The sequence below is a fragment of the Mytilus galloprovincialis genome, chromosome 1 (assembly GCF_965363235.1).
Source record: "Mytilus galloprovincialis chromosome 1, xbMytGall1.hap1.1, whole genome shotgun sequence".
Lineage (NCBI taxonomy): Eukaryota > Metazoa > Mollusca > Bivalvia > Mytilida > Mytilidae > Mytilus > Mytilus galloprovincialis.
The window spans coordinates 95,358,791-95,373,118 of record NC_134838.1 but is presented as its reverse complement, the minus strand read 5'-3'; the positions used below and the strand labels follow the sequence as shown (position 1 = coordinate 95,373,118).

Here is a 14,328-nt window from a genome sequence, read left to right as displayed (position 1 = left end):
TGTCTCGCCTTCTTTACTAATCATTGATATTATGTTGATAGACCTAAATATAAAGCTTTATTACAACTGTCACATTCACTCAAGATTAACCAAGAAAACAAAACATTGATCAATGAACCATGAAAATGAGGTCAAGGTCAGATGAACCATGCCAGGCAGACATGTACAGCTAACATTCTTCAACACAACATTGCTTATTGCTTATAAATCAAGAAAAACAGACCAAAACACAAACACTTAACACTTAGCAATGGACCGTGAAAATGAGGTCAAGGTCAAATAAAACCTGCGTAACAGACATATAGATAATAAAATATTTCCATACACCAAATATAGTTGACCTAATGCATAAAGTATTAGAAAAATAGACCAAAACTCAAAAACAACTTTTACCACTGAACCATGAAAATGAGGTCAAGGTCAGATGACACCTGTCAGCTAGACATGTACACCTTACAATCATTCCATACACCAAATATAGTAGACCTATTGCATATAGTATAAGAAAAACAGACCAAAACACAAAAACTTAACTATAACCACTGAACCATGAAAATGAGGTCAAGGTCATATGACACCTGCCAGTTGGACATGTACACCTTACAGTCCATCCATACACCAAATATACTAGACCTATTGCTTATAGTATCTGAGATATGGACTTGACCACCAAAACTTAACCTTGTTCACTGATCCATGAAATGAGGTCAAGGTCAAGTGAAAACTGTCTGACGGGCATGAGGACCTTGCAAGGTACGCACATACCAAATATAGTTATCCAATTACTAATAATAAGAGAGAATTTAACATTACAAAAATTCTTAACATTTTTTTCAAGTAGTCACTGAACCATGAAAATGAGGTCAAGGACATTGGACATGTGACTGACGGAAAGTTCGTAACATGAGGCATCTATATACAAAGTATGAAGCATCCAGGTCTTCTACATTCTAAAATATAAAGCTTTTAAGAAGTTAGCTAACGCCGCCGCCGCCGGATCACTATCCCTATGTCGAGCTTTCTGCAACAAAAGTTGCAGGCTCGACAAAAATGATGAAAAGTTGTTTAATATTGACTATAAAGGACAATAACTCCTTAAGGAGTTCTCTGACAATTTTGGTCATGTTGACTTATTTGTTGATCTTACTTCGCTGAACATTATTGCAGTTTACAGTTTATCTCTATCTATAATAGTATTCAAGATAACCAAAAACTGCAAAAATTCCTTAAAATTATCAATTCAGGGGCAGCAACCCAACAACCAGTTGTCCGATCCATCTGAAAATTTCAGGGCAGATAGATCTTCACCTGATAAACAATTAAACCCTGTCATTTGCTCTAAATGCTTTGGTATTTGAGTATTTGAGCCAAAAACTGCATTTTACCCTCATGTTCTATTTTTAGGCATGGCGGCCATCTTGGTTGGATGGCCGAGTCACCCGACACATTTTTAAAACTAGATACCCCAAAGATGATTGTTGCAAAGTTTGGTTAAATTTGGCCCAGTAGTTTCAGAGGAGAAGATTTTTGTAAAAGATTACTAAGATTTACGAAAAATGGTTAAAAATTGACTATAAAGGACAATAACTCCTAAAGGGGTCAACTGACCATTTCAGTCATGTTGACTTATTTGTAAATCTTACTTTGCTGAACATTATTGCTGTTTACAGTTTATCTCTATCTATAATAATATTCAAGATAATAACCAAAAACAGCAAAATTTCCTTAAAATTAGCAATACAGGGGCAGCAACCCAACAACGGGTTGTCTGATTCATCTGAAAATTTCAGGGCAGATAGATCTTGACCTGATAATCAAGTTTACCGATGTCAGATTTGCTCTAAATGCTTTGGTTTTTGAGTTATAAGCCAAAAACTGCATTTTACCCCTGTGTTCTATTTTTAGCCATGGCGGTCATCTTGGTTTGATGGCCAGGTCATCAGACACATTTTTTAAACTAGATACCCCAAGGATGATTGTGGTCAAGTAGTTTCAGAGGAGAAGATTTTTGTAAAAGTTTACGGACGATGGACGACGGATGCCAAGTGATGAGAAAAGCTCACTTGACCTTTCAGGTCAGGTGAGCTAAAAAGGGTCAAGGTCAGATGAAACCTCCCAAATAGATATGCACATCTTACATTATACCAAATATCTATAGTTTACAGTATTTGAGAAACAGACCAACCAACAAACACTTTACCTTGCTCGTTGAACCATGAAAACAAGGTCAAGGTCAGATGAAACCCTGCCAGTCGGACATGAACAACTATTCCTCACACAATCTATAATTATCATACTGCTTATACTATCTGAGATGTAGACTTGTTCATGAAATCTGATCCCTAAAAAGAGGTTGAGATCAGATTGTCATCCCATATGTCTTGCATTGACATGCGAGAAATTAAACTGCAGTTATGATGTCTAATGACCCAATTGGTGTAAATCTTCTTTTATAAAAACTGAAATAATTGGGAATTTTAACATTTTTCTTCAAATTCATATAACATTATTGCAGTTGAAAAGTTTTAAGATATTTAGGGCCAAAATTAAGAGTAAGTGAACCAACTCCTTTGTGCTTGCATGAAACTTATTCTTAAATCTTTCCAGGAGAAAAAAATGCAAATGATATAACCACCAATCACAGATTGCCAGCTATGTTTTCTTTATGTTATGCTCCCTTAACAAATGGCTGCAGCCATGTAATTTTATTTAGTATATTGTAACATAAAAAGTTCCTCATGCAAATAAACTGATGAATAGAAAATATGTACCTAAAAACCAGGAAGTATTATCAATGATTTCAACACACTGACAGATTATACATTTGATTCATACTGAAGTAATGTCAATTTTATCAATGATTTCCATATATTGACATATTCCATTCATAAGGGAATCTTTGCTTTCTATGTTGTCATATACACTAGGATGGCATAAGAGATATGACGGTTATTTCATTCATTTTAATTTTTATCATTAAACCGTTTACATACATAATTAAATCTTTGATTGCCTGTCATCACCAATACATGGGATTGTCTTTCACAGAGAGAAGACAGAAGTCTCTTGATTATTAACTTCAAAGTAATTCAATGATCATTTTACTGATTAATTATAATTTGTTTAGATATTACTATCCCGGGATTAGTTCTGATAGATTTCAGGAAAGGTCTAGTTGGTTTTCATTAGCCATTATCTATTTTCTGCTTTGTTAACAGTTATTGTGTGTATTGGATTTACAATAGTGATATCATTTGTGTTTGTTACAAATCTCTGTAGATAGCTTAAATTAAGTTAGTAACCGAGAAAGACGTAAATGTATAGTGCGTCTACTGGTTACTCTAACTTTTACTGATATGGTCAATAGTTCAGTACTATTATCTAAGTAGGATTGTTTGTACTAATATATATAAATACGAGTCTAAAATGAAAACTACTTTCAAACCTATGATTGCGTTGGATAAAAACCGCAATTTTTATATGTGTGTATGTAAATTTCGTTGTAGAAGGCTCTTAATAAAACAACATTTTCCAAAAGACTAAAAAAGTGAAGAAGTATATTTAAACAAAACGCATTTGACTAACAGGTCGAACAACTGATGTTCTTTAACCCTGCTGACTGACATTGGCGATTGCCAAATAAAATTGATCACAAGATGTAACAAAATGGATCTTAATATATATAACAATTTTGATACATATATATATATTTTTTTAAAATCAAACCAAAAGATATCTTCAAAGGTTTAGCATCTCAACAATTTTATCTTGTTCTTGTTCTTTTTCATTTCTCAATTATTGATATAATTTACCCGTACTCCTTTGCAAAGGTTATAAGGGAAATATATCAAGTAAGGCAAACAAAATTAAAACAAACTCTGATGCCGTGAATTCATTTATTTGTGTGGTTTAAGGGATAATAGTTTTGTTTATGGATTCATGATTTCATGTTATTACAAAAGTCTGCATACAAGCAATATGCAATCTGTTCTTCATTGAAGATTTTCAATTTAATCCACGAAAAATTGAATCCACAGTAATTGGTTTCTGATCACAAATAATGAAAACGATAAATATCCATTACCCATTAGTTATTTAATTTAAGACTTCATGCATTACATGAGAAACCGGTGCATTTGCAGAGTCAAGCATGTCCATAATATATTATTCTTACTGATTTTAATGGATTAATATCAATAAATATTATATTGACAGATTATACTTCTAAAGAGAGTCAGTATTAGTCATATATTGAGCTTATCTTTATGTTACCAGTTTTGCATTAAATGAAAAAGGGTAACTACCATTTCAGAAGATAATTTTGCCATCTGCATGTTCTAAAACTAAAACCATCGAATATAAATAAAAAATATCCTTGACTACATGTTTGAATAGTTTCCTAAATTGCTTAAACCTAATATGATCATTCCAGCTGTTCTGAAAAATAAAATTCAACTTCAATGTAAAAAGGTCTAAAATGATGGTCATAATGACTGCTTTTGGCTTGAAGTTGGCTATGATTTCAAACAATGGATCACTTAATATATACCATAAGATTATAGCAGTTTAAAATGTAACAAACAGATAAAGTAGGAACTAAGGATGTCAAATTTAAAGATATTAACTCAGTAAAGCATTAAATGAACATACAAATGGCCTTACTTTGGACTTTAAAGCAGTCTCCCAAAAACTTTTAAGTATTTATACAATGTCTGATACTCATTAATGTTCCTCTCAGAGGCTGAGATTGTAGGACAGCATCAAGCTTTGGAGGATGAAAGTATCATCAAATTAAAAAAATACTTTATAAAGTTCACCCAGATATGGAGCAGGGTTTTTTCCTACCATACCTTGCCTAGTTCATCTGGGTATATTCTCAAACAAAAACTAGAGGCTCTCAAGAGCCTGTATTGCTCACCTGACTCTACTTGGGTTTTTGAAATCAAAAACAGATAAAATTTGGCTACAAAGTAACAACACTTGGCCAGCACCTCATAAAGAAAGGACTATTCATGCTATGTTTGATTTCATTCAATTCCGTGGTTCTCTAGAAGAAGACTTTTGTATGCATTTCCCATAGGGTCCTATGTTAAACTAAGCCTCCCACTGGCAGCCATCTTGGATGATGGATCGGAGACAAAGTAACAACACTTGGTCAGCACCTCATAAGGAACATTCATGCTATGTTTGGTTTCATTCCATTCAGTGGTTCTCTAAAAGATGTCATTTGTATGCATTTCCCATAGGGTCCTATGTCAAACTAAGTCCCCCCGCTGGCGGCCATCTTGGATGATGGATCAGCTACAAAGTAACAACATTTGGTCAGCACCTCATAAGGAAAATTCATGCCATGTTTGGTTTCATTCCATTCAGTGGTTCTCTAAAAGAAGTCATTTGTATGAATTTCCCGTTGGGTCCTATGTTAAACTAAGTCCCCCGCTGACGGCCATCTTGGATGATGGATCGGCTACAAAGTAACAACACTTGGTCAGCACCTCATAAGGAACATTCATGCCATGTTTGGTTTCATTCCATTCCATGGTTCTCTAGAAGAAGTCATTTGCATGCGTTTCCCATAGGGTCCTATGTAAAACTAAGTTCCCCGCTGGCGGCCATCTTGAATGATGGATCGGCTACAAAGTAACAACACTTGGTCAGCACCTCATAAGGAACATTCATGCCATGTTTGGTTTCATTCCATTCAGTGGTTCTCTAGAAGAAGTAATTTGTATGTATTTCCCATAGGGTCCTATGTTAAACTAAGTCCCCTGCTGGCGGCCATCTTGGATGAGGGATCGGCTAAAAAGTAACAACACTTGGTCAGCACCTCATAAGGAACATTCATGCCATGTTTGGTTTCATTCCATTCAGTGGTTCTTTAGAAGAAGTTTAAAATGTAAAAAGTTAACGACGACGATGGACGACGACGACGGATGATGGACGCCAAATGATGAGAAAAGCTCACTTGGCCCTTCGGGCCAGGTGAGCTAAAAATTGAGCATGTAACCCTGTAGACACAGATAATGCCCCCATTTGCATACAAGTTACAACAATGTAAAAGGATATTACTAAAGAATGATAAAAGTGACATTACCCAAGTTTGTAATTGATCTGAGTTTTGAGGTAATAAGTATTGTGTATAGGTTTCATAATGCTTGGCTGGAGCAAACTTAAGTTACAGAACAAAAGCTAAATATTTTTTGCAATTTTTCGATTTATAAAGCCATTAAAGGGGTATAACTCGATAAAGTTTAAAGTGATGCAAATAAAATTCAACTTGATCTGTGTTTTGTTGTAATAAGTATTGTGTATAAATTTTATACATTTGGTAGAGGCTAACTTAAGTAAGAGAATAGAAACTATAAAATTTGCAATTTTTTTCGAATTAATAAGGGGCATAACTCTAGGACGGTAAGACTGACGCTTCCAAACTTTAAACTTGATCTGTATTTTGTTGTAATAAGCATAGTGTATCAGTTTCATAACATTTGGTAGAGGCTAACTTAAGTTTGAGAACAGAAATTAAATATTTTTAATTTTTTTCCATTTATAAAGGGCATAATTCTAGAACTATTAAAGTGACGACACCAAAATTCAATTTAGATCTGTGATTTGTTGTAATAAGCAATGTGTATAAGTTTCATAACATTTGGTTGAAGCAAACTCAAGTTAGAGAACGGAAACCAATTTTGGGACAAAGGTACATACGTATTAACAAACGTACAGACGGACAAGGGTAAAACATAATGGCAGGGGCATAAAAAGAATGTGTTTATAGTTCAAAGATGCCCAACTCGCACTATCATTTTCTATGTTCAGTCAAATGTGTAATTTTGGCAAAATTCAGCATCAAAATCAGAAAGATCATATCACAAGGAACATGTGTACTAGGGTTTTCGATATCCCAAACTAGTCAAAACATTTACTAAATTTGATCATCAGTACATGGACATCATTCATAAATATAAATCAACATGCAGACATCTTATACCTCCAGGTATTTCACATCCAATTTTTTATGGTAAAATTCTTTACAAAGCACAAAAATGTCGAAATTCACCTCAAAAGCAAACTTTACTTTTAAACACTTATTCAGAAAGGATATAGTTATGATACTGTTGTCAGGTCATTAAAGATAGCATATTTTGGCTTTAATATTGATTCAATCATAGGGTCATTTATTCCAAAACCAGTTGTTGGCATGATACCAGACATGTTCTTCTCATATATGTAATGAGGGTATGATTCTAAACTCCTAACGGGAGGGATTGTGCTTGATTTTCATATGATGAAGACATAATTTTTCAATCAGTTTAAATGAGGTCTTGAGCTGGCATGTAAGTAACTGCTAGCAGTCCGTTGTTAATTTATGTACCATTGTCATTTTGCTTATATAAAAAAGAAGATGTGGTATGATTGCAAATGAGACAACCGTCCACAAGAGACCAAAATGACACAGAAATTAACAACTATAGGTTGCTGTACAGCCTTCAACAATGAGCAAAGCCCATACCACATAGTCAGCTATAAAAGGCCCTGAAATGACAATGTTAAACAATTAAAACAAGAAAACTAACGGCCTTAGTTTCTTTTGTAACCGATTCTGACATTGGACTCGAACTTATTTTAAACTGAGTTTTACTGTGTGTATACTGTTTGTTTGTTTATTCTACATTGGCTAGAGATATAGGGGGAGGGTTGAGAACTCACAAAACATGTTTAACCACATTTTTGTGTCTGTCCCAAGTCAGGAGCCTCGGGGTTGTCAGTCTAGTATGTTTTTTAATTTTTGTTTATTGATGTTTTGGAGTTTAGTATGACATCCATTTTCTCTGAACTGGTACACATTTTTATTTTGGGGCCAGCTGAGGCCCGCCTCTGAGTGCATGATTTTCTCGCCCATTAAGAATTTTTTTTTTTTTTGACAATTTCATGCTGATAACAGTTGAAACTTATATTGAACATCTTTTTAAAAGTAACATTTAATCCCAATAATAGCAGATAGCAAACTGCATATTTCTTACTTTTTTCATTATGAAAATAAGGAGATCAGGTATGATTGTCAATTAAACAACTATCTATTGAATAAAAAGAGACCAAGATGTTAACAATCACAGGTCACCATTTAAGGATAAATCCTTCAACAATAAGCAAAACCTTTAATGAAAATCAAGCTATAAAAAGACACATTAAGAAAATATGAACCAATTGAAAAGAGAAACCAATGACCTGATTTATACTACAAATAAAGTATACTACAAATAAAGTATACTACACAATAAAGTATACTACAAATAAAGTATACTACACAATAAAGTATACTACACAATAAAGGAAAAAAAATTAAGACAGAGAGCAACCAATGATAAACATTGTCATCTTTAAAGAACAAGGAAATGGCTTGGCGCTCCTGAAAACCATTCTCAAATTAATAAAGTACTACTGAATGACAAGTACCGACCCTGCAAGGGCTGTATAGCAAGTCAAGGTCTTTAAAAACTTCCTTATATATGAATAGCAAGAATGAAGTTAGTCAAAATCTGAGGTTCTAACATGAACCTTATTTTGCAATAAAAAAAGTTAAAAGGATTGCTTGAATAGCTCTACAAACAACATACAGTCCTAGTTTTCAATCAAACAAGGACAATAACTTATGAAATAAAACTATCAATACCTAACCTTACCTCCATTTTCCAATGAGAAAAAGAAATAAGGCCTAAATTAAGGGTAGGTAGGTAGGTAAAATATTTTATTTTTCTTTCCCATAAAATATCTCGGCTCGGTACATTTTTTGTCACTGGTAGGCAGGTTGGTATAATATTTTATTTTATAGATACAATATCTGCATGATATCATTTTTGTCTGTATTTGCTTTTGGTTTAAGAATGATCGATTTTACTGATCTTTACTTTTATTAAAGTTTCTGAATAGTCCCAGGAAGTTATGAAAAAATATTATCATGTATAGAATGGGAAGTTAATTCATATGCACTTCTATTTGTTTTCCAATATCAAACTATATATATTAAGGGCTCCAGCATATTTTCAACAATTACATGCCTGGAACTTTCAAGAGTTTTAACTTGCACTGATATTCTGTACTACGTACAGTCATGTACCTTGTATGCTTAACTTGACCGAAAGATGTATTAATATCATATACATCTCCCTAGCATGGTTTGTGAAACAGCTGTACAATGTGCAATCTATTAGGGGGTAGGACCTTTATCGGGACTCTGTGATCGGGTGTTTTTAAGCTCAGGATTTTAGGATTTCCAGGAATTGTTTTTTCGAATTTCGGGATGTAGAATTTAAATTTATTTAAATTCGTGAGCTCAGGATTTCGTGTTTTAGATTTCAGGATCAGGACCCTTCTACCCCCATTTATAGCATGTGTTATTCCGACATTCTACCAATTTTATCAAAATTTGAACTGAAATTATCAGAGATGATATCTGTGAAATAAAAAATTTTTTTGACTAGAATATAAAGCCACTGCCCGGCAGTGCATTTCCCACCATCATCATCATGCAACCAGTTAAAAGAGATAAAACTAAGCATTTATCTTACTTTACTTACAACCCTAGAGACTGAGTGTTATAAATAAAAATCGAAAAGACTTGAAACTCAAATGTCACATATTTTACATCGCATTTATAAATGGTCTGCAAGGAAAACTTGGCGATTTTACTGCCAATTATTCTCCAATTTACAGGACTTCGGTTCATGTCAGATATAAATAAAATGTCAAAGCTGGTAGAAGGCAGCGTTAACATAATCATCCTGATATACGGATCACTTAAGGTCATCCTTACATACGATACAACATCCGTTAACAAAATATTTTGTACACATGTTGATAATTTTGTATTGGACAAACTTTTTTGAATGAACCCTCTTCAAGTATAAAGGGCAACCTTCGTCATACTTTCAACATCGACTTCAATCAAATGCTTTGAATCTCTAAATGCAAGTTATTAAGCCAAACGCTCACGTGATACCAAATGGCCTTAACCTTATACGGGGAAGATAAAACCCGTGGATTCCGGTAAAAAAGTTTTGAGCGGGAAAAAACTTTTTTACCGGAAAAACTTTTTTATGTAGGTAGGTAGGTAAAATACCAATACAACTGCATACCAAATATCTTTGAATTACCACTAGTGTACACTATAAACTAGACCTAATCACAAACTAATACATAATGGACGCCTCCGCCCCCAGAATCAGCATAGCTATGTCTCGCTTTTTAACTCCGTCAAGCGAGACAAAAATAAACTTGGTGGACAAATTATGTACCATTTTTAAAAAATGGAGTTAATAATGTTACACAAAATCCTGAATCCGGACTTTTCAGGGGAATTTCAAAATCCCAGGTAATTAGATAATGAACGTTTATATTTAGTAGCAAAAGACAAAATATTTTGTATAAAAAAATTCGTAAGGGTTCCATGGAACCCAGTGTCTCGCCTACTTTTGCTGTTAATCGCAGACTCAACAAAAATGAGGAAAAACATCAATAAAAATTTCCCTCTCGATACTGTCTTTTGATTGAAAGAAGCTTCCAAGTTTGGTAAAAAATCCAGGATAGTTTATGAATCTAATAAATGTTTTATAAACTTTAACTGCAGACTGTATGTTATGTTAACTGGAAGAAAAACTAAGTCCATTTATAAGTAAAATACGGAAAAAGTGAATTTTTTTTTACAAAATTTACTTCTGAATAATATCTTATGATCAGAAACAACCTTTTGTCTAAGTTTGGTAGAAATCCAGGATAGTTTAAGAACATTATAAAAATTTTAAAAACTTAAACCACAGAGTGAATGTTTTGTTTCTGGCAAAAAAACTAAGTCCATTTATAAGTAAAATACAGAAAAGTGGAAATTTATTTTTACAAAATTTTCTTCTTGATAATATCTTATGATCATAAACAAGCTTCTGTCCAAGTTTGGTACAAATCAAGGATAGTTTATGAAAGTTATTAAAATTTTAAAAACTTTAACCACAGAGTGAATGTAATGTTTCCTCGCAGAAAAACTAAGTCCATTTATAAGTAAAATACAGAAAAGTGGAAATTTATTTTTACAAAATTTTCTTCTTGATACTATCTTATGATCATAAACAAGCTTCTGTCCAAGTTTGGTACAAATCAAGGATAGTTTATGAAAGTTATTAAAATTTTAAAAACTTTAACCACAGAGTGAATGTAATGTTTCCTCGCAGAAAAACTAAGTCCATTTATAAGTAAAATATGGAAAAAATGGAATTTTATTTTTTCAAAATTTACTTCTGGATACTTTCGTATGATCATAAACAAGCTTCTGTCCAAGTTTGGTAGAAATTCAGGATAGTTTAAGAAAGTTATTAAAATTTTAAAAACTTTAACCACAGAGTGAATATTTGTGGACGCCGCCGACGACGACAACGACGGAATGTAGGATTGCTTAGTCTCGCTTTTTCAACTAAAGTCGAAGGTTCGACAAAAATGGATGCTACTACTTATTTCTGGAATTTCATTTAGTTAATTATTTTTTTATAGATAAAATGCATATTATAATTTCCAATTTCATATTTATATATATATATATATATATATATATATCAAGGAGTTAAAAATTAAAATCTATTAAAATAACACTCACACAGACATCAAATACAATTATGCAAAGAGAAATAACTCAGGACAACAAAAGCAGAAATAAAAACATTTTAAGTTAAGTCTTAAAGGGGCACAACTCAGTACTTACCCTTGCAAAATCTGACTTTTGTGAAGAGAATTCTAAACATACATCTTTTCCAGGGGTAAATCCTTTTCCCAATGTTGGAGTACACTTCAGTGGGTCAGAAGTTATCCCCCCTTGTCCTCTCTGTTTCATCATCTGTTTATGTTGTTTAAGCAAATCTTTTGCTGTTATTGACTCGATTATTGGCTTGCTAAATTCTGGATTCACTTGAAAATACAATTATAGAGCCCGTTTAGTCAACAGTAATGTCAGAATAAAATGTTTGCAAAGTTTTCAATATAATTGAAATATCAGTATTGTATTACATTGGTTTTACTGTCCAAACTTGAATTTCCACAGAGAAACATTGCATACCTAGATTGATGTTCAGTTTAGACCATAGATTTGGTTTAAAATCTCATTAAGCTAAAATTAATGAGTAAATCATATACCAACAAATTCCTGATTCAGAATGACAACCGCCATCTAACAGTAACTGGAAGAAAAGTGGATTTTACCCCCTACAAATATACAATGTTATTTTTTAAAAGAAAATTTTACATGGCCTTACCTTGTAGTTTTTTATCCTTGGTCATGAGATGTTTTACAAAGTTCATAGAACCTGGCGAAGGAACACTTAGCATATCCAATCTGCAAGACAGAATTTAAAACAACATTAGAAAACCTATAGTTTTTTATCACACTGCCTTTCATTGATACAAATAATACAAAATTAATGCTTTGGCAAAAACTGTGCAAAAGTCTAACCCTTTCCTGTTATTATGCAGTTCAAGCCACAACCAACTATGGTATAATCAATGAAAGCCATTTCTGGTACTATGGAGTTCAAGCCGCAACCCACTTGTGGTATAATGGATGAAAGCTACTCCTGGTACTAGGGAGTTTTTTGCCTTTTCTGGTACAAAGTTCATGTTTCTCATTGTTTTATGAAGTTTAACCTGTCCTGGTTTGAGTTCAACTACTACTGATAATATGGAATTTAAGTCTCTCCTGGAATTTGAGAGTTCAAGTCACTCCAGGTACTATGAAGTGGAATTCAGAAGTTCTAGAATGTAGCTATGCAAATCTTTCATAGTTCATAAAATCTATAAAATTGAGCAACACTTTTCAATTATGCACACTACAGTATAATTCGAGGAATGATAACATTTTCAGGAGTATATACTTACAATGGATTCTCTTCTTCCTTGACATTGTCAAGTTTCTTTAACTTCTTTATATCTTCAGGATCGATGGCGTGTAATGACATTGTTGTCACTTTACCCTGTCCCTTTACAGCCTGTTGGTGCTTTAACTTATCCACTGTTATCTTGTGTTTATTGTTCTTGTTGCTTTGATTTCTGAAATATATGTATAATATAGCGTGTACACAAAGAAATATATGAATAATATAGTGTGTACACAAAGAAATATATGTATAATATAGCGTGTACACAAATGAATGTCTTACTGTGACTTGTTGCTGTTTAAATTTGTCTACTTTTATCTATGTTCTATTATTCAGTATTCTGAAAAAGAGTATATAAAATTCAGTACACAAAGAAATCAGACTATTACTTTATTTCATCTATTCTGGCATTCTTCAAAAAATCATTATAAAGGGTGTCAGGATATAACATATTTTGCTGAATTCATTTAAGTGCAAGCTTTGTTCTCTTGAGATTTATCATTGTAAATATCTATTAGTCAAAGAAGAAGAAACTGGAAGTATATATTAAAGTTGGAGATATATAAGAAAAGTATCACTAAATTACTTACTTTCCAGTTGTAAATGTCTGTCCTTGATAGAAGAAGAATCCATCTTTCTTATCTTGAGGTTTATATTTGTGGTTAGTAGGTGTCATCCCTGAGAAACTGTCAAATTAAAAGTTGTGTTGAAATCTAATATAAACTATTAAAACAGAAAGAAGATACTTAACTCTGCCTCAAAATTTTAGATTTAGCCTTACTAACACAGTGCTGAAAATTATGTACGACTTATCTTTTATTTACTCTTTATAACCAAGTCTGATGAGTTGTGTTTTTTACATGAATACCGGCTACAACTGAATGACCTAACCATAAGCCTTAAAAAATATTCAGCCCTATTTTTTATTGCTATACACATTTTGACAACAAAACTACTTTTAAAGTTTTGCTTAATATCAGAATAAATGAAAATATTATGAACAAGAATGTGTCCATAGTACACGGATGCCCCACTCGCACTATTGTTTTCTATGTTCAATGGACCGTGAAAATGGGATAAAAACTCTAATTTGGCGTTAAAATTAGAAAGATTATATCATAAGGAACATGTATACTAAGTTTCAAGTTGATTAGACTTCAACTTCATCAAAAACTACCTTGACCAAAAACTTTAACCTGAAGTAGGACAGACGGACAAACAAACGGATGCACAGACCAGAAAACATATTGCCCCTCTACTATCGTAGGCATAAAAAGAATTCAAAGTGATGTTCTTATGACATGATTAGAATTATGGTATTACATAATAGAATAGAGCACTTATTTAAAATTTGTATGCTGTCTGAATGATCTTTGATGTATAAAATTTGTTAAGTATTAACAGGAGAAATATAATT

The 14,328-nt window shown here is 32.8% G+C and overlaps 1 protein-coding gene across 2 annotated transcripts in view; it reads right to left on the bottom strand.

The window, feature by feature from the left end:
• Positions 1–14,328, bottom strand: part of LOC143045702 (protein MCM10 homolog) — a 50,342-nt gene that overhangs the window by 15,858 nt on the left and 20,156 nt on the right. For both annotated transcript variants that reach the window (XM_076218412.1, XM_076218421.1), the window contains exons 14-17: positions 13,502–13,597; positions 12,913–13,083; positions 12,294–12,373; positions 11,747–11,949 (exon numbers count right to left, since the gene is read on the bottom strand). In XM_076218412.1, coding sequence (XP_076074527.1) covers positions 11,747–11,949; positions 12,294–12,373; positions 12,913–13,083; positions 13,502–13,597 — 550 coding nt within the window. The remainder of the gene's footprint in view (positions 1–11,746; positions 11,950–12,293; positions 12,374–12,912; positions 13,084–13,501; positions 13,598–14,328) is intronic.